Source organism: Mustela putorius, unplaced genomic scaffold, assembly GCF_011764305.1.
Source record: "Mustela putorius furo isolate JIRA1106 unplaced genomic scaffold, ASM1176430v1.1 tig00003972_pilon_pilon_pilon, whole genome shotgun sequence".
In the NCBI taxonomy this organism is placed as follows: domain Eukaryota; kingdom Metazoa; phylum Chordata; class Mammalia; order Carnivora; family Mustelidae; genus Mustela; species Mustela putorius.
In genome coordinates, this window is record NW_025422115.1 from 12,826,645 (window position 1) to 12,853,254 (window position 26,610).

Consider the following 26,610-nt stretch of genomic DNA (forward strand, 5'->3'; position numbering starts at 1 on the left):
GTATAATGAGTACCAAAGTTCCCAACAGATGGTCATCAGCCATGGTGCCTTCTCCAGCCAGAAGGCCTTCTTTTCACTATGAATGTACAGAGAATTCATCCCTCACAAGGAAAAATCTCCTGCCTGACACAACTGTATATATAATAGTTCATTAATGTGCTGATTATTTAGAGAGCTCATAGCCGGATAAGAGAGAAGAATCCTGTCTTCCTTTTCACTTAACTATTCTCCTTCCCACTTTGCTCCTCCTATCATACCTGAAAGGAACATCTATCAAGCAACTGGCAAGTTTTGCAGCTCTGAAAACACCTAGGGATTTCTGCATGGGTTTCTTGCAGATTGTAAATCTACTTAGAGTCTTGTACCTGAGGTGGCTGACACCAGGAGGATGATGGGTCCCATTTCAGGGAGTTAACACCACCAGTGGTTCCACTTTTATCATGGATAAATGTAAGAAGAGGAAAAGTAAACAACATATATATATACACATAGATATATATATATATATCTATGTGTATATATATATATATATATATATAGCACAGTACACACTGGTGTGTATCTACTTTCTAATTAAACATGGCTAGCTACCCCAGTATCTCAAGTTTTTAAAGAATAAAAAATCCTGGAGCACCTGAGTGGCTCAGTGGGTTAAGCCTCTGCCTTCGGCTCAGGTCATGATCTTAAGGTCCTGGAATTGAGCCCTGCATTGGGCTCTCTGCTCAGCAGGGAGCCTACTTCCCCCGTTCTCTGCCTGCCTCTCTGCCTACCAGTGATGTCTCTCCCTCTGTCAAATAAATAAATAAAATCTTTTTAAAAAAGAATAAAAAGTCTTGTTTCTTATAACAATTTTGCTCATTTTTGCAATTTTTATTCCTCCCATAGGTCTCTGAAAGTCTTTTCCATGCCTTCTAGTTCTAGCCATATTTCCCCAAAATTGCTTTTCAGAATACCAATGGTAATGTTTGATTGTATATCTCTCAGCTTCACAGGCCCAACTGTCTGTCAGTCCTTTCTTCATTCCTACCATTGCTGCAACCATGGAGTTTAAAATTATTTATACTTCACACATTTACTGTCCAACTCGCTCATTAGCTCACTCACTCCTGGCTCTAGTCAAGCACCCTCCTCGTGAGTTTCTTTAATAACTTTACGTGGACCTGAGGTCTTGCCAGTTTCAAGTCTGAAGTAATGCAGGCAAAATTTGAACAGGTGTGCTAAATTGAAGAAACAGGGAAAATCCCAAACTATCATCATGCGGATTTCTGATGGTGGACATTCCACTTTTTTTTAAAGATTTTTAACTTTTTAAGTAATCTCTACACCGAACATGGGGCTTAAACTCATGACCCTAAGATCAAGAGTCACATGCTCTCTTGACTGAGCCAGCCAGGTGCCCTGGGCATTCTGTTTGTTATGAGAGCAGTTATACACTAGTTAGGTCACTGCTTAAATCTAAAAACATTAGGAATGAAACAGCACAACAGTATCAGTCAACAAAACGGTTGAACTAAAAAGTCCAACCATGAAAGACAATACAAGAAGTAATTATTAAGTGATTTTAGTTATCTTAAGAATTTTAAAAAAGGGAAAGTTTGTTGCTTTGCTTCTTTCCCCCAAGTTCTAGTGCTGACCTATAAATGCAAGGTGTTTTGATAAGCTTGAGATTTAAAAAATCTATATGCATAGTCTTTTTTTAGAAGAGCTGTTAGAATAAGTGTAAATTAGGTATAGGACTTCATGCTGAAGCATCACAAATAGTGCTTGCCATACATATCCACAAAACAAGCCCCACACCCCTCTTCTCTACCATCCCGTCAGGCTCTACTATCAGTATAATGGAATTCCACCATGCTTTCTTTTACATTTTAGGGTTTGTGTGTGTGTGTGTGATTATTGTTGTTTTCACAATTGCCATTCTAGTGTGGACAGTCCCACAAAAATCTCCATAGAAGAGCCACCTAGAAACACTCATATTAACTGGTGATAGAGAAAATAGTTCAGTAATGTATGAGACTGATTTGTGAGACTTTCCCTTGGTTAACTGACAGTTTCTATTAGTATTGTAGCAAGAGCAGGTTCTGATTTTTCTGTCTGCACATTATTGCATAACCAAGTACAGTCTTGGGCAAAGGCTGGCATATCGGGAAATTGGATACCAATTAATAGACACTTGCTTTCCTGTCAACACTTGTTTAACAAATTTCATTGTGTTTTCCTCTGAAAAATGTTGAAGAAAAGAGGATTTTCCTTCATTGTTTCAGAAACTGAGAGATATGATAAAAGGAGAAACATTACTAAGCCAAACGGGCTCTTGAGGTATCCAAATTTTGAATTCAAAATCCCGAAAAGATAAATGGCGAGAGAAACTGGCAGGTAAAACCCTTACTTCTTATCTGGTAAGGGGAGATAAATGTCATTCAGGAACATTTATCCCTCTTTTGGCTTTTTCTCCTTAATCTCAGTAAACCAGCCACTGCTCATGATCCTCAGAGTTGGCTCTACTCCCCGAGTGCTAATTTGGTTACGTTTAGAACAAAGTGTCTTCCGCTTTTAATATCTGAGCTTTGCCAGAACCTTCATACCTCTCTTGTCTGTGGGGACAGGGAGAGGGAAAAGGAAGGAGAGAATGACTGCTGAGAAAAAAACCTTTGAGGAATATATACATGAGGGGCTATCTCTGTAGACAAATTAAAATTTCAAAGTGTAAATCAGGAAATCATTTTAGACTGTGCTACAATTCCCCTTAACCAGATACTACAAATTAGCAGGATTTCACCTACAGTGGAAAAATATGAGCTGAGCACTCTGAAAATTATTGGGTTTTTTTGCCATTTTTTTTTTTGTTTGTTATGAGAGCAGTTATATACTAGTTAGGTCACTAACTAGTGACCTAGTTTTGTTTGTTTTTGGTTAGATCTAAGTTTGCATTTTAATCTATATCATCCTAAATAGGTAGTTTCTTAATAATGTAACAATTGGTACATCCACATGTTTACTTTTATGGAATAAAATTAGACAATTTTACATATTTTATTTTGCAATCTATAGTAGAGGTAAGTGAAATTTTCATCCCTGTATCTGCACAGGTTCACTTGCTTGGCGTTATATATAAGAAATTCAATTTTAAATAAGACTAGGAATCAAGAAAAAGGCAGAAAATGGTAAAACTTTCTTTTTTTATAGAGCCAAAATAGGGAAATTCTACCTTTGAGGTCTAAGTTTAAAGTTTTCTCCACTGAATGCTGTCTTAGCATCCCAAACTGGCTGAATGAAGCAGTCTTGATGACACTGACCAGGTCTGTGCCCTCTTCCCTTTGGACTGGATTATGTATTCAAACAATATTAAAATTATGTTATGTTAATAAAAGACCATAGAAGATTAAAAAATTATGCATGAATTAAATTTATGTAGAGTTTTTAAAAAACCTGAATATAGACAATTTGGAATCCAACAGCAACTAAGACATTTCTATACTGTTCTTCCTAGGTGGTAATGTAAAGATTATACTTTGAATGTTTAAAAAAAAAAAAGGCATTTTAACAGACCACTACAGTTTTTACTCATAAATTATAATTCTACATTCAAACTGAAAAAGCAAATACCACTGTTTGAGACCTAAAAATTGATGAGCATGGATGCAGAGTTTAAAATTGCAGCTCTTCATGTGCAAAATGTCTGAATATCATAGCACATCATTCTAGGTTTCACACTTGCCATGCTTAGAATACAAGGTTGCAAACTGCCAGATGACAACCTCTCAGATAACCAATTAAACCACATGCAGTATCAAATGAACAAGTAGTGGTTTGTGTAAGGCAAATAGAAGGTCCCCTAATGGTTCTAACTGTTCACAGACTCTAAGACACACAGAAACCGGAACTGGAAGGCAATTTAGAGAATCTTATTAACACACTCTTTAAAAAGATCAAATTGAGGACCATTGCACCTGAACGACTTGCCAAAGTTCCAACAAACCCTTCCATGGGATCTAAGTGTTCTGACAAGCAACTCTTTTCACTGCAGAGGGCAACCTTGCAAGTTAGATTCCCCATGGTCTCTAAAGGCAAAACACCCCGGAGTACTGAAGAAATCACCTAGGTCCATATACACTATGGAGTATTATGCCTCCATCAGAAAGGATGAATATGCAACTTTTGTAGCAACATGGACAGGACTGGAAGAGATTATGCTGAGTGAAATAAATCGAGCAGAGAGAGTCAATTATCATATGGTTTCACTTATTTGTGGAGCATAACAAATAGCATGAAGGACATGTGGAGTTAGAGAGAGAGGGGAGTTGGGGGAAATTGGAAGGGGAGGTGAACCATGAGAGACTATGGACTCTGAAAAACAATCTGAGGGTTTTGAAGTGGCGGGAGGTGGGAGGTTGGGGGAACCAGGTGGTGGGTATTAGAAAGGGCACAGATTGCATGGAGCACTGGGTGTGGTGCAAAAATAATGAATACTGTTACACTGAAAATAAATAAAAGAAAAAAAAAAAGAAATTACTTAGGTAACTAAAATTCCAAATGATTTACAATAATAAAGTAAAATCTCAAGTTTTGAGAGTAGCTTTTCAATCATAAACTAAAGATAAAATTTAGATGTAATACAGTGTAATATTAAATAAGGCATAGCATGGGAGAAAAGAATATGTATATTTCTTTTACATTTATATCTCTTATATTTATACTTATTTATATTTCTCTCATATTTATATTTTATATTTATAAATATTTCTCATAAATATATAAATATAAAATTTCTTATAAATATATAAAAATATATTGTTATATATTTTTACATGCATATATATGTACAGAGAAATACTATATTTCCAAAATAAGAATCTTTTTTTAAAAATTTTTAATTTAATTTTTTTTTAATTTTAAAGATTTTATTTATTTGACAGACAGAGATCACAAGTAGGCAGAGACAGGCAGAGAAGGTGGAGGAGGAGCAGGCTCCCTGCTGAGCAGAGAGCCTGATGAGGGCTTGATCCTGGGATCATGACCTGAGCCAAAGGCAGAGACTTTAACCCACTGAGCCATCCAGGTGCCCCATCTTTTTTTTTTTTTTTTTTAAACCAGCTTTTTGTGCTTCCAAATGCTAAAAACAAACAAGCAAACAAACAAAACCCCATTTACTATTATAATCAAATACCATTCTGAATTTCTTACTTTCTGGATCTACTTTGGCTTATTTGCTCATTATCACCAGTCTTTTTTTTTTAGATTTTATTTATTTATTTGACGGAGGGAAAAAATAGGAAGAGCAGCAGGCAGAGGGAGAGGGAGAAACAGGTTCTCTGCTGAGCAGGGTGCCCTATGCTGGGTGATCCCAGGACTCTTGGATCATGACCTGAGCTGAGGGAAGATACTTAGCCAACTGAACCACCAAGGTGCCCCTTACCACCAGTCTTTTATAATCCCTGAACCCACCACAGATCCCCAGCAGGGCCTCCACAGTGGTAGAGACAATATTGAGCAATACGCCCTCTTATAACATCACTGTGATTTATAGAAAAATCCAGAAAACGCATCTGCCTTATAGACTATTGTCACTGACTATTTATAAGCATATATGATCTCTCCCATTGAACTACAGAAAATTAGTCATAAGGGAAATTTTAGGAATAGCTTACTCTAAGGGATGCTAAATATGTTTATCACAAGAACCTTTCATCCAAACAGAATGTTATATTACATATAAATATGAATAACATATAGACCACCATCTAAAAACCACTGGCCAAGCCTAACAGCCTCAGGGAGCCATATACTGCTTTCAATATTAGTCTGCTGCTTTTGGCCCAAGAGCCTTTAGCATCTCCTCTTCTTTAACACATACATCTCTGCCTCTGTATCATGTACTTGTACTCTTATAATAAAAGTAAACAAGGAAGCTTAAAACACACAGATTTCCCTCAATATGGTAGTCTATAATTATAGAACAAAATCTTTGTGCTTTTTATCAATCAGTTATAACAGATGCCTAATCTTTCCTTCTAGAAAAATAACCCATCCCCATATGTACTGGTAGATTCTTGATCAAAATTATAACTTCCATGCTGTGGACATCTTCACCAAAAGAGGTTTTATTTTATCTTTTTTTAATTATTCTTTTTTTTAAGATTTCATTTACTTATTTGACAGAGAGAGAGATAGTGAGAGAGGGATCACAAGGGGAAGTGGGAGGGAGAGAAGCAGGCTTCCCTCTGAGTGGGGAGAGTGATGAGGGGCTTGATCCCAGGACCCTGGGTTCAAGACTTGAGTCAAAGGCAGAGGCTTAACAATTGAGCTACACAGGTGCCCCCAAAAGAGGTTTTATTAATGTATCAATCTTCTCAGTTATCATTCACAGGAGATGGCTGATATGATTCAATGGATTAGCCCCATATTTTCTAAACAGTGTTCTACAAAAAACTTCATGAAGAAGTGTTAATTCGGTCCCTCACCCACAAAGAAAAAGTGCCCAGGGAAACATAATTTTTTAAATATTGAATTCTTCACCCCTCCCAAGAAGATTTACAAAATCATTAGCATATTATCGGCCAGAAATTCCCACAGAGAAGAAACCTATTTTACATCTTTAACATAATTTCCAATATGATTTGAGCAGAAATATTTTGATTATGGGGCCCACATTTGCATTCTATAGAACAGTGTTTTCTTAAGAAACCATTATTTTAGCCCATACCATATGAAATGACATTCTCACAGCAAATTTTAGCGCCCAGGGCCAAAACAAAGATTCAGAAATATGAACTCATTCAACAGCACAATTAAATATGCCCTCATTCCAATGAATTATCTGTAGAATGTGTAACAGCATAAAAAAGGAATATAGCACAGTCAATCCTGGTCTTCATATACTCAGTTGTTCCCAATCTTTTTTCTAGTATGTGTACTGTTCTGGAAAGGCAAAGCACAGAATTCACCAATAATAAGAAATCATACTTGGAGAACACTTATCTATGTCCACCCCTGCAATAACTCTAATACTACACAAATATTCTTAGTCTATCTATAAGTTTTGGAGTCACTGGTCTAGATGATATGAATGGCACTGTTTTCCATAATTGTAAGTGTGTGTGTGACAAGTTCACAGGAATCCTTGCATATAAAGCTTTTGTTCATTTTATGTGCAAAAAAAAAAAAACCCAAACAAGGGAATTTCTGTAATAAAATTTATCAAAGATACAGTTTTACTACAAGGGTCATTCGCTACACAAATTCATTTAGCAAATATTTACTAAGCATATTCTATAGGACAGACCCTATACTCTGTAACCATTCTAGTCTACTTCCCACCTGATATTTGAACTTATCTCTTGGATAGATATTTAGCCTTAGCAGGACTAGAAAAATCAGTAATATAACAACAAATTACCCAAATTGTTGTTTCTTTTAAAACAAATTTTGGTTTGCATAGATACACACATGCACACATACACAGAGCACGTAGCAATGGGTGATCCAGAAAACTTGTTTCTTCTACTTATTAGTGTTATCAATTGGCAAGTCTTATTCAAAAAGCTCAGTTTAAAAAGAACAATGATGTGATGCTAAGTAACATGTTTTATACATATGTATAAACACAATCAGTAGTATATAGCTTTAAATCAGTAGTTTCTGTTGTCCTTTAAAGTCAATTCAAAATAAAACAAATGTATTTCATGTCCTGAATCATAGCATGTGGATTTAGCAAATATTTAATATAAAAGGAATTATTGCATTATAGAACTGGGATAAAATACAATGATGCTGTAATTAGTAGAATCTATATCCTCTTTCAGATTGATTGACTGGAGAAGCACAAATTAGGGCATTTAAAGAGCTGTGACATTCTCACGTCTTAGTTTTATTCCCATTCATTTGAAATGTCAGTTCCATGCATGTTAAAGTTTTTTGTTCACTGTATTAATGCCTCTGTGTGATGCTTAAGTTTGATGGAAAATGAAAAGAGGGACACGTGAGTTAATGCTTACAAATGACTTCTATTACTTGACGTGGTCTCCTGGTAAGAAGGAATAAAGGAATTTTACATCCCCAGTCAGAGAGATCAGAGGCTTGACTCTCTGTTGAACTGGTGGTACTGAGCCGATTGCCAAGAGATGAGACCTATCTTAGTCTTAGTGTTCCATATTTTGCAGCTAAAGAATCTTCATAATGCCTGGCATAAATGGTCCAGAAGTAAACTGTGCAGGAAAGCAAGCAAACAAATAAAAACCACCGCAGTCTCACTATACCACTGAGTGGCCACTGGGAAGGGAAGGCAAAGCCTTATGAATGATGAATCTGTATACAATAATCAAAACTTGTATCATATAGGAAAACTCAATGCATATATACTCGACAAGTAGACACAAAACGGAGTGTAAGAAGGCAGCAATGATTGGTGTTAGAATATCCGCACCAAACCTTACACAGACATTGCTACAATACTCTCCATTCTGCTTTGAAATCAGCATAAAAGCTCTCCAGTGAAAGGGGTAGCAGCTACAAAGTATCAGCTGAAGGTATTATATTCTGTACAATCATACAAAATCTGGCTGAATTAAGTCCCCTATGGTAAAATCTCAGTACATCACATTGAGCCAGTAAAAGCTTCTTCTTGGTCATGAGCCCAAATTCTGGGTTATAAAAATATTTCATTGGAAAGCTACATAATCTATTTATTTAGGCACTTATGTATTCATTCATTCATTCATTCTTCATTCATACACTTTCTTTCAACAATTTGTCTAATAGGTGCCTATCGAGTGCAAGGACTGTCAATAGACATCGTTCTGTCTCATGGAGCTTATAATCTAATGGGAAAAGGAACGGAGGAGAAAGATTTTTAAGTAAATAAATATACCATAATCATATGTAATAGTTCAGTAAGTGTTATAAGCAAAGAATAAACTTTCTTGGAAAAGTAGAATGGGAGGATCTAATTTAGACAACAGTGAAGGTGGCAGAAGATAAAATCCTGTGTGCTCCTAACAGAGCACTTTTTGTTGCCCTGTAGTCTGAGTGAGAAACACGAAAGGAGCACGGCCAAGTTAGTGCTATTCCCAAGTCCTACAGCTATTTTCTCTTCTGAGAAATGGAGATGAGATTAACACCTGTGTTGCCATCAGGTTAGAAGACCAATGACAAAATACTTGAAGTAGTTCATAAATTGCAAAATGGCATAAAACTGTAAGCTATCATTTCCCTAAGTTGCACCTCAACATGAAAATGTAATACAAAATCATTTAAAGGATTCTGAATGATTGGTAGGCTTCTTATGCAATGACAGTATACATGATACAATACAGAACCCATATGAGAAAGAAAGATCCTATACCAACAGAAGAGTCACAACAGCAGTTTCAAAGATTGAATCCATATTGCTTTACTTGCAAAAACCGGAAATTCTTTTATATGTAAATAAGTATATTTGCACCATCACTTCAAACCAAGTATTTCTAAGTGCAACACACCGGACAATCCTAAGCCAGGCACAGGCAAGAGGTGGTTCACAAGAGGACGATGTGTGTAAAATCCATCTTTTAAGAAATGTAGCAACATAAGTTTTACAACCTCCCTGAGGGAAAAGGCAGAAAGTATTCTCTCTGCACACTCTATACCATTCCTTCCAATATTTAACACAAACTCCCCTTCGTAAAAAGCATATTATATAAGGTATTATTTTCATCCATCTCTGAAGTTCATTATATGCTTTCTTATCAGTACCTCAGCATTGACGTATGATCATCACTTATGCATGAAACATACCGCCAGTGAAAAGTAATGTCCTCAATAAATAGTCTTACCTCCAAAATGCAGCAACTTGGAACCAAATGCCAACACAGTCTGTGGACCTTACCCCTGGAGTGCCTTCCATGTAAGCAGTTTTCCAATCCCAACTGGGTCAGAGAAACACTTTTTTTTTTCTTTCTGCTGAATCATCCCCCAGCTTACTTTGTAATAAGAGCATTGAGCACATTTTCAACCTTAAAAATGCTAATAACAATTAATATGCAAACTCTAAATATGGCCCAAGCCTCTAGAAAAAAATCAGTAAAGGATCACTGTCTACCAAGTGTCTATGTAGTTGTGATTGTCTACCACGATTTTCTCTGTAGAAAAAGTGTGATATCACTTTGGAATCCATTCTGTAGGCATGCTAGGGGCATCTGGAAAGCCTGCAACTGATTTACTGAATGTTAAGTGATTTGCCTAAGGCTAGATGTTCCCATTGACTTGGAAATAGAACGGAAAACTCCAACCCCATTAGGCTCTTTTCAGCACATTACCTGGACTCCTGGGATTTAGCTCTTACTCCACCTGAGTTTCTAGCATGTGCTGGACACTACACTTTGGTTCAGCATTCTCTATTGACAAAGAAACCTCTAGACTCTGAAAGGTGGGGAGGGAGGATTGATTGACATAAATTTGGTCAAAAATGCCAGAAAGCTGAATTTTCCAGACCACAGATCCCAGCTCACTCTAACCAAGATGACCTCCTTTTTCCTACTTGTCCTGAAGAAAGGAAAGACAAAGTGATAGTACAAATGTCTGTCTGTGTGTGTGTGTGTGTATGTGTGTGTGTGTGTACCTGGTTTTGTACATGAGTGAGACTGTATCGATTTTACAGTGATGCAGCTCCAAAGCTGCTTCTTGGGATGTGCAACACTGTGTTACGTAAAATAGTTATTTTACATCTAGGCTTTTTTTTTTTTTTTTTAAGATTTTATTTATTTATTTATTTGACAGAGAGAGGCACAGAGAAAGAGGGAACACAAGCAGGGGGAGTGGGAGAGGAAGAAGCAGGCTTCCCTCCCAGTAGGGAGCCCGGGCTGGATCTCAGGACGCTGGCATCATGACCTGAGCCAAAGGCAGAGGCCTTAACCCACTGAGCCACCCAGGTGCCCCAAAAAGTGGATTTTATAAGAAAATGCAACAGATGAGAAAAGAATACAGTAGAACTACAAAAATGGATGAAAACGTATCTCTTAACAACTAAGGATACACATTATATATTATCTAAAAGGAACTCAGAAACAACAAAAAAAGAGAATTTATGATTTACATGGATATCAGAAAAAAAATCCTTTAGTTTCACTTATGTTAGGAATAATTTTGATGGACTAATTAAGTAAAAAATAATAACAAAGTACAAGATAAATCATAGAAATTACTATTAAGACTACTAGAGTTTAAACCTAGTTTTCTATCCTCGATACTTTAAAGTTAATTAAGTAAAAATTAAGTATGTATAGTTTCTTCTCTGAATTAATAAATCAAGAAATGGCTTATTCTAGTCAAATTTAAGAAAAAACCCGAGTACTTTAAAATATTGTTTTCATTTTTAAATTTATTTTTAAGAATTATAGAACTACTTCATTCTCTGAGTAAAAATAGTTTTGAAAATAAAAATTTTTAATTGTTTTATATCTTTAATATTTATTTGTTTCCTACACTATCAATAATTTTCCCCCATTTATTCATCTCCCCATCTAAATATGCAACACATGCTTTTATACACTAGGACCAATACTTAAGCATCAGAATTATTAAAAGTGTATATAAAAATGTTCAGTCAACAGTGTTCTTTCACACATACAATGTCACTTAAAGAAATATGTAAACTAAATCTAAATTATCTTAAAAAACATATGAAATTTTAAAACAAAAGCTAAGAGAAACAATGGAAGTTATGTAAGACAAAATGGTTTTCCTTGGACTTTGTCAAGTCAGCTAATTTTTAAAAAGGTGCATGAAAAGAAGAATTGGGAGATTAAGAAAAATGGAGGGGCACCTGGGTGGCTCAATGGGTTAAGCCTCTCTGCCTTTGGCTTTCAGGTCATGATCTCAGGGTCCTGGGATTGAGCCTTGCATTGGCCTCTCTGCTCAGCAGGGAGCCTGCTTCCCCCTCTTTCTCTGCCTGTCTCTCTGCCTACTAGTGATCTCTCTGTCAACTAAATAAATAAATAAATCTTTAAAAAAAAGAAACTTTCCATGACACAAGTTATAGTTAAATACTGAAATACTCAAATTCATTCTTAGGCTGTCTCTACAAAATAGCAAAAAGCATGATGATGTACACATGTATATATACAAATTTATTTATTTTCTTGAGGACAGAGGTGTTATTTGGAGGTACCATCTGTAGGTACTCTCAATAGATAAAGATTGTGCTTTACGACTGTAAAGAGAAAAGTACCAATACTGCTATTATGCGTGTATGTTATTCTTTACAAACACCCCCAAAAGTTCATGAACATGCACATATCTGTTCCACCTTGAGGTACACATGCTTTACATATTCTTATTTGAAACTCTGGTAAGTTTTTATTTTACTAAATAAATGTTTTCAAAAATATATCTATATATCTAATAAAATATATATTTATATAATAATTTAATAAGTTATATAATAGAATATGTATTATATAATAATTATATAATTAATATATATGTGTATATATACCCTTAATTTTCTTGTAAATTTTGCTTCTGCTGTAACAGCCTCATGCTTCTACCTAAATTTACATTTTAGCTAAAAGATTCATCTGAAACCGCATCTCAAATCATGTCAATCACATGCTTAAAACATTTACAGGGCTCTTTATTTCTCCACAATTAGCATCTGGAATTGGCATGGCAGAGAAGAACCTAAGTGAACAGGGGTTTGTACTTTTCCAATTTCACCTTTTTGACTCTCCCCTTCATAACCTCCTATCCTGCTTATCTATTCATCCAAACTTTTGCCAATTTCTTCCCTAACCCACAACACTCTCCTCCATCTACGCCACTTACCCATGAAACCTTCCATGTCAGAAATAATCTTTCTCCCTCCTCCCCAATCTTACCCCCACTTTCCACTCTCTGTTCTGTGTGCTCCTTTCTTCTGTTCCTCTAAGGGGACTGACTACATCATACTTTTTGTTAAAACCATTTGCTACAACCTTTAACAGCTATAATATTCTCAAAGTAAGACCATTATTTATCCAGCTTCATTACTTCACACATATTAGTTTTGTGTGACCAGTAAAGTGTTTAAAGAAATTCATAAGTGGAATTTGTTATTTTTAAGGAACATGATTGAAGGATGGTTCTAATCTTATGCTTGTACTTCTGTTCTTTCCTTATGAAATATGACCTCCAAAATGATGCTTGACCACTGCTATTCAAAGTTTCTTTAATAATAGGTCAAGGGGCGCCTGGGTAGTGTAGTCGGTTAGGCATGGCCCTCTTGGTTTCAGCTCAACTTGTGATCTCAGGGTCCTGATCTAACACCACACTGGCTCAGTGCTCAGCTGCAGAGTCTTCTTGGGATTCTCTCTCCCTTCTCTTTCTACCCCTCTCCCCGTGTGTGTGCAAGTGCATGTCTACTCTCTCAAATAAATAAATAAATCTTTAAAAATAATAGATCAAATATCATAACTCTCATTGTGAGCAAATATGTGAAGAGAAATCATGTTTTTCTAGCATAAGATTTTACTCAGTCCACTTGTTGAAGATATTTCAAATATGAAATATGTCTAATTCTTATCAAGTTTCCATTCTTATCAATTCTCAGTTTTTGTTTACAATGAATATATGTTTAGAGAACTACAAAAATTAGCATTATGAGAATGCAAAAAAATGCATACAAGTATACTATGCCTAAGTTATGCATAATTATTGGCTTTGGGATATAAACTATTCTAAAGATTATTTAGTATAATGGCTTGTATCTTAAATTTGCCTTTCTATTATTGGGTCCAGAGAAAATTGGGACATTTCAATTCATGGTGCATGAATTAGGCAACTACTGATGTAGTTTTCAAAGGTACCAAGTATCAGTATGATGACAACTGGATAACTAAACTTAAAAATTAACTCAAAGAGGCGCAATTGGGTTGCTCAAGCGTTAAGTGTCTTCCTTTGGCTCAGGCCATGATCCCAGCGTCCTAGGATCCAGCCCCACATCATACTCCCTGCTCAGCGGGAAGCCTGCTTCTCCTTCTCCCTATCCCCCTGCTTGTGTTCCCTCTCTCACTATGCCTCCCTCTGTCAAATAAATAAATAAACATCTTTAAAAAAATTAACTCAAATAAAATGTGCAGTAGTGTACAAGAACGCATTCTCCTTATTCATCTGGTTGTTTTAGTACTGTATAAAGTTCTTAAAGAGCCACATCAACATACCTTCTCTTTCATTTGACATCCAATATACAGATTTTTGATATAATAATCCACTAAATAGTCAATTATCTTCCATAAAGATTGTCTCTAGAGAATGTGAAATTCTCAACTGAGAAAAATCACAGATTATGTCAACTTAGTTCACTTAAGATCAAAAAGCATACCTTTTGGGAAGGATCATTTTTACAAGATTATAAAAACATACGTAAGGTTAATTTTGAATGTTATGTATTAAGTGCTATTCCTTCTGTGTTTCTTACTAACACTTATGATTGTAATGCCTTGTACAAAAAATGTCCTAAGTGATATACATTGAAAGAAAAGGACATGATTTTAAAACACATATTATAATTTTAAAACTTTAGATTAAGAGTGAAAATTTGATGAAATTAATTTTATGTGGTCAGAGATTTCTTCCTACAAAATCCACAGTAGTATGTATTTTAAATATATCTTGCTAAGCGGTCTATTCAAAACAACAGTTTTAATTTTTATAAATGTCCATATTTCTATTTATGATGATGCATCTCAAAATGTTGTCCACAAAATCCTTACTTCAAAAAGTAAGTAAGCACCAGTTTTAAATGCAGAGACCCCAAGATTCCTCTTCACGGTTGGATCAGAATCTCTTGCGAGGAACCTGGGAGTATGCATTTAAAACAAGTTTGCTCAGGTGACTCTGACATATACCAGACTTGAGAAACCTACTGGGTCTATCTGAAACCATGCCTCAATATATCCTCAATGTTATGTTGGAAAGAAAAGTCACCAAATGGTTTCTCCCAAAAAAATACTGTTTGCAAATGTTCATTCTTACAATTTCTAAAGTGCCACTCAACAGAAAATTAAGTCTGTTTCCAAATCCCAGGATATTTCAGCTCAATTAACAAATGAAAGGGGTCATTCCCCCCACCCCATTCCCTGTTGTCCTAAAGTGCTGAGCAAAAAACAAATAAACAAACAAAACACACACACACACACACACACACACACACACACACACACACGGTACCCACTTCGCACCTCGGGACACGGACCGCTTTCCACAGGTTACGATATTGAACCCTGACATATGAACATATCTAAGTAATACTGGACTCACTAGCCTTTAACTCTCCTGGCAGAGCTGCCCGCCTGCTGCCCAGCTCCCCCAGTTCTCGAGAGCCACCCGGTCTCCGTCAGCACCTCCGACAGCGACTTGGCGGAGCGGGGTTCGGGGATTCACAGCCAAAGAGCTTGCCCTTAGAAAAGCCAGAGACCAAGGAAACTGACCTGAGACACCCTAGAATACACAGACCACTGTCCCTGGTTCTCTCCAGTTGCCAACATCTCTTTCCAAAATACAACAAAGGAAACCGTAAGTACCTCTTACCTAGAATATGAGCCACCCCCACAACTCGCCTCTCTTCCCCAGCTCCCCAGCGCCTGTTGCTAAGGAGGCGAGATTGCACTTGGGAAGACTCAGGACCAGGTGACAGACCCCTGGAGGAGCTAGGAGCACGAGGGCTGCGGTGAAAGCCCAGTGCTAGGCCAGCCCAGGACCCCTTCCTTCCGCAGGAAGGGTGCGCCCTCCTCATGGCACCGACGCCAACGACGCCCCCCGCGCACACCGGGCGGGTGGAGGAAGCCGCACGAGCTGGGGGCTGGCTCCCGGAGAGCCGCTCCCTCTGCGGGCGGCCCCGTCAAAGAAGGCCTCTGACCCAGTACTGTGGGCCCAGATAGTGGGGCAGGGGCTCAGGGACAGCCCTGGGGAGGGAGGGCACTCACCATGTTGACTTCGGAAACCATGTCTATGCTGGCGATGTCGATGTTCATCCCCACGCAAACCGGGGGACCTGCAGAAAGAGCACGACACACTGATCAGCGAAGCTCGGGCACGGGGTGAGGGTGGCTCTGAGGATGGGGGTGCCTACCCGAGTAGTGGGAGCAAGCGAAATGCCCTCCACCCCCTCTACTTCGCCGCAGCTCGGCTTAAGCGCCCTCCGCCTCCCTCCTCCACCCAGGCCGCCAGCGCTGTGGGTCGCGGTTCCCGCAGCGGCCGCGCACACCCCACTTACCCCCGAAGTCGGGTCTTAGGCGAATGTCGTAGCCTTTCAACAGCTTGTCCACCGTCTCCTTCACAAAGGACATGTTCCCGGGATCGTTCACGCTGGGGGAGGGGGCAAGGGGCAGAGATAGCAGGGTCAGGCGGCGGCTCACCCACCAGCGCCCGGCGCGCACACCCGCGCGCCCTGCTCGCCGCCCGGCCCGCTTCCCGTCAACCCACCCGCGACCCTACCTCTGGGCGCAGCACACCACCGCCACCAGCACTGGGGCCGAGAAAATGCCGAAAAGCCTTCCTCCCGCAAAGCCCCACATCCCTCCGCCGCGCCCCGGCACGGGGGAGGGGGCGCCCCGCCGCCGTCGCGACCCGCAGCCGGGGCTGCTTCTGCTGCTGCCGCCGCCGCCGCCGCCGCGCTGGCCCCGAGCGGAGGAGGGCGGAGGGGGAGGGGGAGGAGAGGAGGGGGAGGAGCGGGCCTGGGGAGAGGAGGAGCAGCGGACTTGGGAGCGGAGGGAGGGGGAGGAGGCAAGGCAAGCCGGAGGCGGAGCCCGCTGAACCTCTCGCCCTGGCCTCCCCCGCACTCTCCGGGGCCGGTAGCCCCGGCCCTTGGCGCTCCCTCCCGACACCGCGGCAGCGGAGCGGGACTTGGAGCCGCGCCGGGGACAGCAGGCTGAAGCCGCGGCTGCGCGGCGCGGAGCAGGGCCGGGGTCGACAGTGAAACCAGCTCCGCCGCGCTCCCAGCTCCGCCGCGCTCCCAGCGACCGGGAGAAGGAGGGGACCCACGGCGACACGGGCAGAGGCGGTGAGGGAAACGCTATCCGCTTTCCCCCGCCCCTTTCCTGGGTCCGACCCCTCTACGACCCCCGCCCACCTGCGACAAGGGCCGAAAGCCAGTGGGTGAAGTACAGCCTGCGCCCACCGGATTGCGCGCTACAGCATCTAGAAAGAGACTGCGGGTCGGGGGGGAAAACCCCACCTCACCTGCGGGGCTCAGAACCTCGAGTCCCCAGGGTCCAGGAGAGCCAGATGGGCAGCAGGAGAGCTGGGAACCTGGAGCACATGGCGTTGCTCCTCCGACCTATTCTGGGTGGGATCCGCTCTCCCCCACAGCCACTGAGCATTCAAACAGCGACGCGGGGATCCCCGCCCCTGCCCCCACCCACGGGCTTTCCCGCCTGACCCATCATCCAGCCCCTCGCATGGCGGCTCTATTAATTATTTATGCACTGTAAGACCGTTTTCTAAAAATCGGTTCATTAAAGTATTCCTCTCACTCTCACCCTCCAACATTTCATATGAGCACTGGGCCCTCCCTCCTCACGTAAATACATTTATAATGAATGGTAAAGAGAGGCCTGATTATGCACCTATTATCAGTAAGCTGGAGTCTGAATCAGACGAGGAGACCCTGGCTGTGATTCCAGGTTTGGGAAAGTAACGTGCTTTTTTTTGGTGCAGCGTGGAGCTGTCCGTGGTTCTTAATACAAAGCAAGGAAACTTGTTTTCTCTATGACAAGCTTCCATCCATTGGTTCTCATTAGAAGATCCGTGGTACTTTGACTAAGAAACAGACCGTTGTTCACTACAAGCCACCCTGCCTTGTGTGTCACCAGTGCGCCTAAGGGGTGTCTGTTCACCCACGCCTACAGGTTGTATATTTTTCTTTAGTGAATAATCTTCAATAAAGTTTCTCTGTTCCTCAGATTTCTAATATTGAGGTACATGGTTACACAATCCTACTTGTGGTCAACCAGCAAAACCTACAAATCAAGTTCACTTTTGTGCTTGACAGATTTTCTTGGGCCATTCTAGGACTTAATTGATTAATAGGTAACTGCCTTTCTGTATTTACTTATTTTTTTCTATAAAGATTAAGGGTTTTGGGGTGCCTGGGTGGCTCAGTTGGTTACGCATCCATTAAACCCCACAGGGGGCTACCCGCTGAGTGCAGGGTCTGCTTGTCCTCCTCCTTCTACTCCTCCCACTGCTCTCACTCTCTCAAAAATAAGTAAAATCTTTTAAAAAAAGATTAAGGTCTTCTTTTCTACTGTTGAGACTTTTTGTAGGTAAATGTCTAAATCTAGACTTATATTCTAAAAGCTGGCATGTTTCCGTGCATTAATTTTAAACATCATTGTCTTTTAAAAATCAGCAATTTTATTTTTTGGAACAGAAAATTTGACCACAAAACCTGCAAGGTTGATATTAAGATAGGTTAAGAGATAAATATAGCTCCCTAATTGTTTTCTGGAAAAGTCTGTTCACAACTACTTTATATTCTGTGTTCTGTTAATGTTCAATGGAATTATAAGGAAAATGAGTTCTGTGTTATTATGCTGTTCCCTCCACATTCATGTTTCATTCAGTCTATTTCTCCTATCTCCACATTCAGTCTATTTCTCCTATTTGCATATATGTCTTTTAGAGAAATGCCCTGCTGGGGATCACAGCTATAGAAAGTAAACAATGAGAATAAGGTGTTTGAGTAAAGCTGATAACAAAGTAAGTATTATTTCTCTTTCTACTGGTTTATATGTTCTAAAACTTGCAAAACCACATGACAAATGTAATTATTATCCAACTGTGTACCGCTTCAGATCTTAGCTTCAACCAGTGCCTGAGATTCTTGGCCTTATTTTTCATACCAGTTGTTACTTTAGCATGCAGTTCCGCAAGAGCTCTGGTCAGCCTTACATGTGAACAAACTCACACCCCTCACTTCATATCCACATTTATTATCTCTCACCTCCCACTTTCAAGTTTCTCAGTTGACAATGAGATCCACGATGCTACCTGCTCAGTAATTACATATATGCAATTCGAAGTTGCTGGAGAGCTAATGGTTCATGGGTTGGAACTTTGGTGAATGAAAGGTGGGATCCAGGTAAATAAATAATTTTCCCTTTATTGCTCCGTAAGAGATGCCCTGAGATGCAGCAGTAGCTCCTATGTGTTCTCTCCTTCCATGCCTCAATCCACTTGTACTGCATTCTCATTTTCATTAGTATTGAACACTCTAGTAGAACTGCAGCATTTAAATTATGCCTCAGGATATATTTTCTGGGGAATCCAGACCAAGTCATCAACCAATTGGCAAATTATTAAAGTATCATCTAAAAGGCACTGTTTTATAATATGAAGGCAAAGTCAAAGGAAAACATTATCATGAGTAATAACATGTGTAATTAATGTACATGAGTTATAAGACTCATCGTGGCTGTTGCTCAGCTTGCACTTATATGAGCAATAAAGGGTAAGCATGCAGCCCCTGGACCCACTCTCCTACATCAGATCCCTCTCACATAGCCATTTTGGAGGGTTGGATGACCACTGAACTCCAGGCATCTCCAACCTTTAACTCTTCTTGACAGGATTCCTGAAACCAAGAATAGTTCCATATCTTTAGTAAATGGTGCTAATATATTAGCCAAAACAGCAGGAAATTATGGATTGACTTTTCAGTTTAACTTATTTTCTGCTGAAGGAGAAAAAAGATATGGGGTCCCACAAGGGGTAAATTTTCATGTCAAAAGAAAGAGAACAGAGGAACCCTCTTACATTGCTGGTGGACATGGCAAGTTGGTACAGCCACTTTGTAAACACTATGGAGATTCCTCAAAAAATTAAAAATAGAGCTACCCTATAGCTCAGCAATCACACTGCTGGGTATTTACCCCAAAGATACAGATGTAGTGAAAAAAAGGTCCATTTGTACCCCAATGTTCATAGCAGCAATGTCCTCAATAGCCAATCTGTGGAAAGGCCCAAGATGCCCTTCAACAGACAAATGGATAAAGAAGATGTGGTCCATATATACAACGGAATATTACTCAGACATCAGAAAGAATGAATACCCAACTTTTGCATCAACATGGATGGGACTGGAGGGAATTATGCTGAGTGAAATAAGTCAAGCAGAGAAAGTCAATTATCATATGGTTTCACTTACTTGGGGAACAGAAGAAATAACGTGGAGGACATTAAGAGAAGGAAGGGAAAAGTGAAGGGGGAAAATTGGAGGGGGACATGAAGCATGAAAGACCATGAACTCTGAGAAACAAACTGAGGATTTTAGAGGAGACGGGGTGGGAGGATGGGTGAGCCTGGTGGTGGGTATTAAGGAGGGCACATATTGCATGGAGCACTGGGTGTTATACGTAAACAATGAATCTTAGAACACTACATCAAAAACTAATGCTGTAAAAAACAAAACAAAACAAAACAAATGAATGCTGTATTGTATGGTGACAAACATGACACTATAAAAAAATTTTTTAAAGGAAGAAAGAGTACAAGAATGCAATTTTTTCATAGGGAAATGGTTTAAACAGGCTGGAATAATATTTTGGAGCCCTTGAGGTAGGAAGAAAGAAAGGAAGATAAATGAAGATTGTCACATGATCACTTTACCTGGCTAACCCCTATGCCTGTCACCAAAAGATCTCTTGGCCAATCACAGTTGCCTCTTATTTATAGAGAATCAACCCAGTTTTTTAAAACAGCATTGAAGCTTCTGACAATATATTTAAAAACTCTTTAAAAATAATGCAACCAATTGGAGGCATAGCATATGTAGTTGGACTAATCTTGACAAATTTATAAACCAGTATACAGTCTCATCATCCCCAAATTCCCTCTCAATCCTTAAACCTACACGTCCTTTGCAGGGTAGACAAGCACTGACCTAAGTTCTATTATTACAGATGATGTTTTTCCCTAACATTTCACTTAAGTGGAGTTATGCAGTATATGTTATTTTATGCCTGGATTCTTTCTTTTACTACCCAGTTTCTAATATCTATAAATGCTATTGCAGATCCCAGTCTGTTTCTCTTAACTCCTGAGTGGTGGTCCATTGTATGTCTCTTTCACAACTTATTTATCCATTAATCTGTTTTTGAACCTTCCTCATTTGGGCAATGAGAAATTAAAAAGTCATATATAGGTCTTTTATGGATATATGGTTTAATTTATCTTGAGTAAATGCCTAGGAGTATAATGGCTGAATTGTACATAATCTAATCTAAGGAACTACAAAAATATTTTCCACAATACTTAAGGTTTTACATTTCAACATCAATGCATGAGAATTGAAGCTGTTCTATATCCTCTCCATCCATTCTAGTGAGGGTAGAGTAGCATGTCATTGTGATTTTAATTTGCATTTTCCTAATAACATGTAAGTATATAAACAAGTATAGTTTATTTCATAGTGACCACTCATATCTTCTTTTTGAATATATAAGATTTCCCCCATTTGTAAATTGTATTCCTACTTTTCTTTTTTATTAAGATATAACGATTCTTTATATATTCTGAGCATAAGTCCCTTGTCAGATATTTGCAATGTGAATACTTTCTCCTAGTCTGTGGCCTTGCTGTAACACTTCTTTGATAGTATTTTTCAAAGAAAAGAATTGATTTCATTTAAATGAATTTCAGTTAATAACCTTTCTCCTTTAGAGTTCATGCTTTTGGTATTCTACCTAATAAATCTTTGCCCTAATCAAAAGTTATGATTTTCTCTATGCTTTCTTTAAGAAGTTAAATGTATTATTTAACTTATATTTATATTATGGGTGGTATGGGTAAGAGTTAAAGTTCTTGTTTGTTTGTTTGTTTGTTCCATATGAATGTCTAGTTGTTTGAGCATAATTTGTTAAAAATCTTATTCCTCCCCCCATTGAGTTCCTCTTATATATATGTTGAAAATCAATTGCTCTTATGTAGATCTTTTATTTAGTTGTTTCATTGACCTATATGTGTATTCTTTCACCAATTTCATACTGCTTTGATTAATGTAGTTGTAAAGTAAATACTGAGATCAGGTATCATAATTCATACAACTTTGCTTTTCTTCCCCAAAATTGTTTTTGACTTGTCAAGGTCTTTGTGTTTTTATAGACTAAGAATGAATTTATTAATTTCAATAGAGAAGCCTCCTGGAATTTTAATTTATGCTACTTGAAATCTATAGATGAATTTAGGGAAAACTGACATCTTGACAATACTGAATCTTCGAATCTAGGAAAATTCTGTATATCTCCATTTATTTAGGCACTCTTTAATTTTTCACAAAAACATTTTATAGTTTTACATGCGAAGGTCTTCATTTGATTCACTAAATTTATCCCTAAGTATTTCATATTTATATTATTATAAATGTTATTTTTAGTACTTCATTCTCCCATTGTTTTTTGATAATATATAGAAATATATTTTTATGTATTTACATTGCACCCTAAAACCTTGCTCAATGTATTTATTATCTTAATAGAATATATTTTTTGTAGTTTCCTTAGGTTTATGTGAAAAATTGTGTCATCTGTGATTATAGACAGATTTACTTCTTCTTCTCCTATCTGGATGCTTCTTATTTCTTTTTCTTGCCTTACAGCATAGGCAGAGACCTCTGGTACAATGCAAAGTGGTGAGAGAGGACAACCTAGTTTTTATTCCAGTATTATGGGAAAATGTTCAGGGTTTGTTGTTGTTGTTTGTTTGTTTTCACCATTAAGTATGACATTAGCATCTTCTTACTTTTCATCTTCTCTCTCTACATTTTCTCCTCTTCCTCCTTCTTCTTCTTTTTATTTCTCCTCCTCCTCTCCCGCCTCCTCATCCTCTTTCTCTTCCTCTTCTTCCTCTTCTTCCTCCTCCCCTTCCTCTCCTTCTTCACTTCTCCTCTTCCTCCTCTTCCTTCTTCTCTTCCCCTCCTGCTCTCCCTTATCTTCTTTTTCTCTCCTCCCACTCCTTCTACTGTACCTTTCTGGAAAGTTCAGTATTAAGAGTACAGCAATACAAAGTACACATCTGGCATAGAGTACAGTGCTTTTAGGCTCTGACCTAAGGTGTCAGGGCCCAGACAATGTGAGGAAGACATGAGGTTTCATAGCTGGAATGGGCAGGAAAGGTGTATTTTTTTGGTTAAATGTTAGTTTGGAAGTCACAGCCAAAGTAAAGTAAGGAGGGTGTCACTGGAGTGGGACAGCCTACCATGGGTGTCAAGATCCATGGGAGATGAGGAAGGCAATGATGTAAGGAAAGCACCCCATGTTTGAAATCAGAGCCAAAATAAAGTAAAGCCACATCTCAATGAAGGTTAAGCCAATGAGTTGGTAGCTCAGAGGGTGAGGAGATTGTCAAGGCATGGGTCTGCCCTATTGAGGCTCTAAGCCCAAGCTGAATAAACAGTGCATCCATGAAAGGTGGGTTAATCTGGAATAAGGAGTTGGAACCCAAGCAGTGTTAGGAAGGCATTCCCAAGGTAAGCATGAGTGAGTTGAGAAAATGATGTGGGCATCCATGTGCTGGGATGATCTGTCATGGAAACTCAGAGCTCAGAAAAAGTGAGGAGGGTATCCATGCACTGGGATGGCCCAAAATGGGGATTCAGAACCTGATCAGGGAAAGGAGAATGTAGGCAGGGAATGGGGAATAGGGACAGCAGTAGGAGATCAGTTACATTGTGGGGGCATTGATCAAATGAGTAACAGTAGCTAGTCTTCTCTCTGTTAGAGATGGGACTTACAAATACCAAAAAGGGAGAAACAGTCCCTGTGATGTCAGACTGCAACCAAACATTTCAAACCAACAATTTCAAATATATAAATACAAATATATACACCCATATATATGTATGTGTATGTACATGTATTTTATTTATATACACATACATATATATATATACATATATTTAGTTCTATCCACCAAGAAAGTCTGGGAACAGTGACATCCCAATAGCATTCAGCATCCCCTGCACCCAGGTATTGGCTTCTACATATAATTTTCTACTGGGGGAAAAAAAAATAAAAACCTGGTTCTTCGAGAAAATGGGTGATTCTTGAGTTGGACGGGGAAAGTATAAGAGGATACTAGAATATCTTGTGACAGTAAGGAAGTGATCAGGGGATAGGGAAGATATATCAGAGACACAGAACTCAACATGAATGTGTTTATGTTGTCCAGGTGTGGAAAAATTTGAGCATAAAAATAAATGAAGGCAATAGTGAACTACAACCTACAGAAAAAAATAGGAAAATTTGAGTTTAAGTGCATTAATTAATTTTTTTATCACAAATGGTATATTTACATAGTTTTTAAATATGTCCCCAAAAATACTAATTATAAAGATGAAACTTAATAGTATAGCTTACAGATAGAACCTTAATCAAGTGATCAATATAAACAAATTAAAGAATGAAATAAATCAAAATAATGTGACCCATGATACAATGCATAAGAATACTGTATCGGGGTGCTTGAGTGACTCAGTCGGTTGAATATTTGCTTTCAGCTTAGGTCATGATCCCAGGGTTCTGGGATCAGTCTGCATTGGGCTCCCTGCTCAGTAGAAAGTCTGCTTCTCCCTCTCCCTCTGCTGTGGCTCCTGCTGCTGGTTCTCTCTCTCTCTCTTTCTGTCAAATAAATAAGTCTTTAAAAAATGCTGGATTGTGCTTGCTTCAGCAGCACATATACTAAAAAAAAATGCTGTATTAGTTCTGCAACATTAATCAATTCCAGGGATACAGACATTTTAGAAATTTTACTTAAGTTTTAAGAATTCCACTTTGTTCTGTGTTTATATATCCCATTATTGCCATTATTGTGTATACTTCTCCTTTAAACTTGAGCTAATTAAGAGTAAACTCTTAAAAATTTTGTATCTGCTTATTAATCATTTCTCATGTTTGAGATTATTTTCAATAAATTGCTTTTTTCCTAGTTATATATCACAGTTCTCTGATTATTAGTATGCTAATAATTCTTTTTCAGACGATGCATTTTGAATTTTATGTTGTTCTGTGCTAGATTTTGTTATCTTCTTCTAAAGAGTGTTGGAATCTGTTCTTGTAGTTCAGTTACTTGATGATCAGTGTGATATTTTCAAGTGTAGTTTAAAACTTTTGTTTAGAGCAGGTCTAAGGTAACATTTAATCTGATGTTAGTTTGGACACACTACTAAAGTATTATCATTGTGAAATACCTATTGAATATCCCAGGCATTTAATAATGACTTTCCACTCTGGCTTGTCAGAACTTGAATATTTCCCATCCTGTGTAACATCTGAAAATCATACAGCTTGTAGGTCCTTGCTTCTTTTCTGCTTAGCATTGTGGATACTTACTGTATGATTGCACAGCTTAGTACTCATCAACAGATGCAAGAGGACACATGTTTGGAGCTCTCTCTTTGTACAGCATCCTTCTTTCCTAGTCTATATTTTGCAGATATAAGTTGCTACGATCTTTCAGAGTTCTGCTCTCTGTCTTCTCAGCTCAATGAATCTGTAATATCCTGTTTGAGTTTTCTCTCATTACATTGTGTTCCATAAAATCTCAAGGCAAAAAGTTAGTTCAATTATAGGGCCCCTGTTTCCCTTTTCTAAGGGGTCAAAGTACTGCACTGCTTGTTGTTCAGTGTGTAAATAAAGATGTTTCATATGTTTTATTCAGCTTTCCTAGTTGTTTATGATGGGAGCCCACTCACATTTACATCATTACTGCCAGAAGAATTCTTGAGCTGATTTTGATTTTAGGAAAATCACAACTGAAAATTAAATTGTTATTACTTTCCGGCCAGATCTAGTAATCTAAAATAGCAAGTGATATCTTCAATGATAAGAACATTTATCCACATTGATCCACTCACTATGTATTTAGTCAATTAAAGACATTATTAATTTACTAACAAATAGGTTTATATATTCTAAGTACATTTACATCTATGATAAAATCGCTATCAGAAATTCTATTTAAATTTTTTTTTTACTAGAATAGTAGTTCCTTAAACAGTAATGGGTAGAGGGGGAAAATGTAACAATAAGCACAAAGGAAACCTGCTGCCATTTTTAATTAACTGAGGAGATAGAGGACAAGATACCCTGAAAAAAAATCATCAGTGGTAACACAAAATATTTTTTAGTTAATAAATAATACAGTTTATTGTTGTTCTTGTGACCGTGAAACCTTTTTACCAGAGGTATTGTACTTTTGCCAAAAATGCCAACTAGAAAGATCTTAAACTAGATTTATCTGATGGATCGTTTAAGTAGAACTCAAGATCTCTTATACCTGTTACTAAAGACAGTCACTTATCTGCCAGGAAAAATCATTAGGCAGTGAGGTAGGAAAGAGATATAAATAATTCAGCTAGGTCAGCTGAATTTAACCAGCAAAGTATCAGGATAATACACATAACAGCCATCCCACACTTTATTTGTGTTCCTATCAGTTGAAGGAGTTCATAGAATCCCCAAAAATACCCTTGTTAAATTTAACCTCAGTATATCAGCAGAAGATTTAAGGACAATATGCTAGTTAGATGATTACTAACATCGAAGAAAGCAAGATAAGTAAAAGAGAGAAAATATATTAACCTTATGCAAAGGACTTCTATAC

The 26,610-nt window shown here is 38.3% G+C and overlaps 1 protein-coding gene across 2 annotated transcripts in view; it reads right to left on the minus strand.

Annotated features, from left to right (window-relative positions):
• The window catches only part of GABRB3 (gamma-aminobutyric acid type A receptor subunit beta3), a 224,733-nt gene extending 207,424 nt beyond the window's left edge, over window positions 1–17,309 (minus strand). Inside the window, exons 1-3 of one of the 2 annotated variants that reach the window (XM_004779156.3) lie at window positions 17,191–17,309; window positions 16,226–16,317; window positions 15,936–16,003 (exon numbers count right to left, since the gene is read on the minus strand). In XM_004779156.3, coding sequence (XP_004779213.1) covers window positions 15,936–16,003; window positions 16,226–16,317; window positions 17,191–17,270 — 240 coding nt within the window. In that variant the 5' untranslated portion in view covers window positions 17,271–17,309. Of the gene's footprint in view, window positions 1–15,935; window positions 16,004–16,225; window positions 16,318–16,446; window positions 16,631–17,190 lie in introns of those variants that run through there. The other variant, XM_004779155.3, reaches the window with a different exon arrangement.
• Between the last annotated feature and the right edge of the window lie 9,301 nt (window positions 17,310–26,610).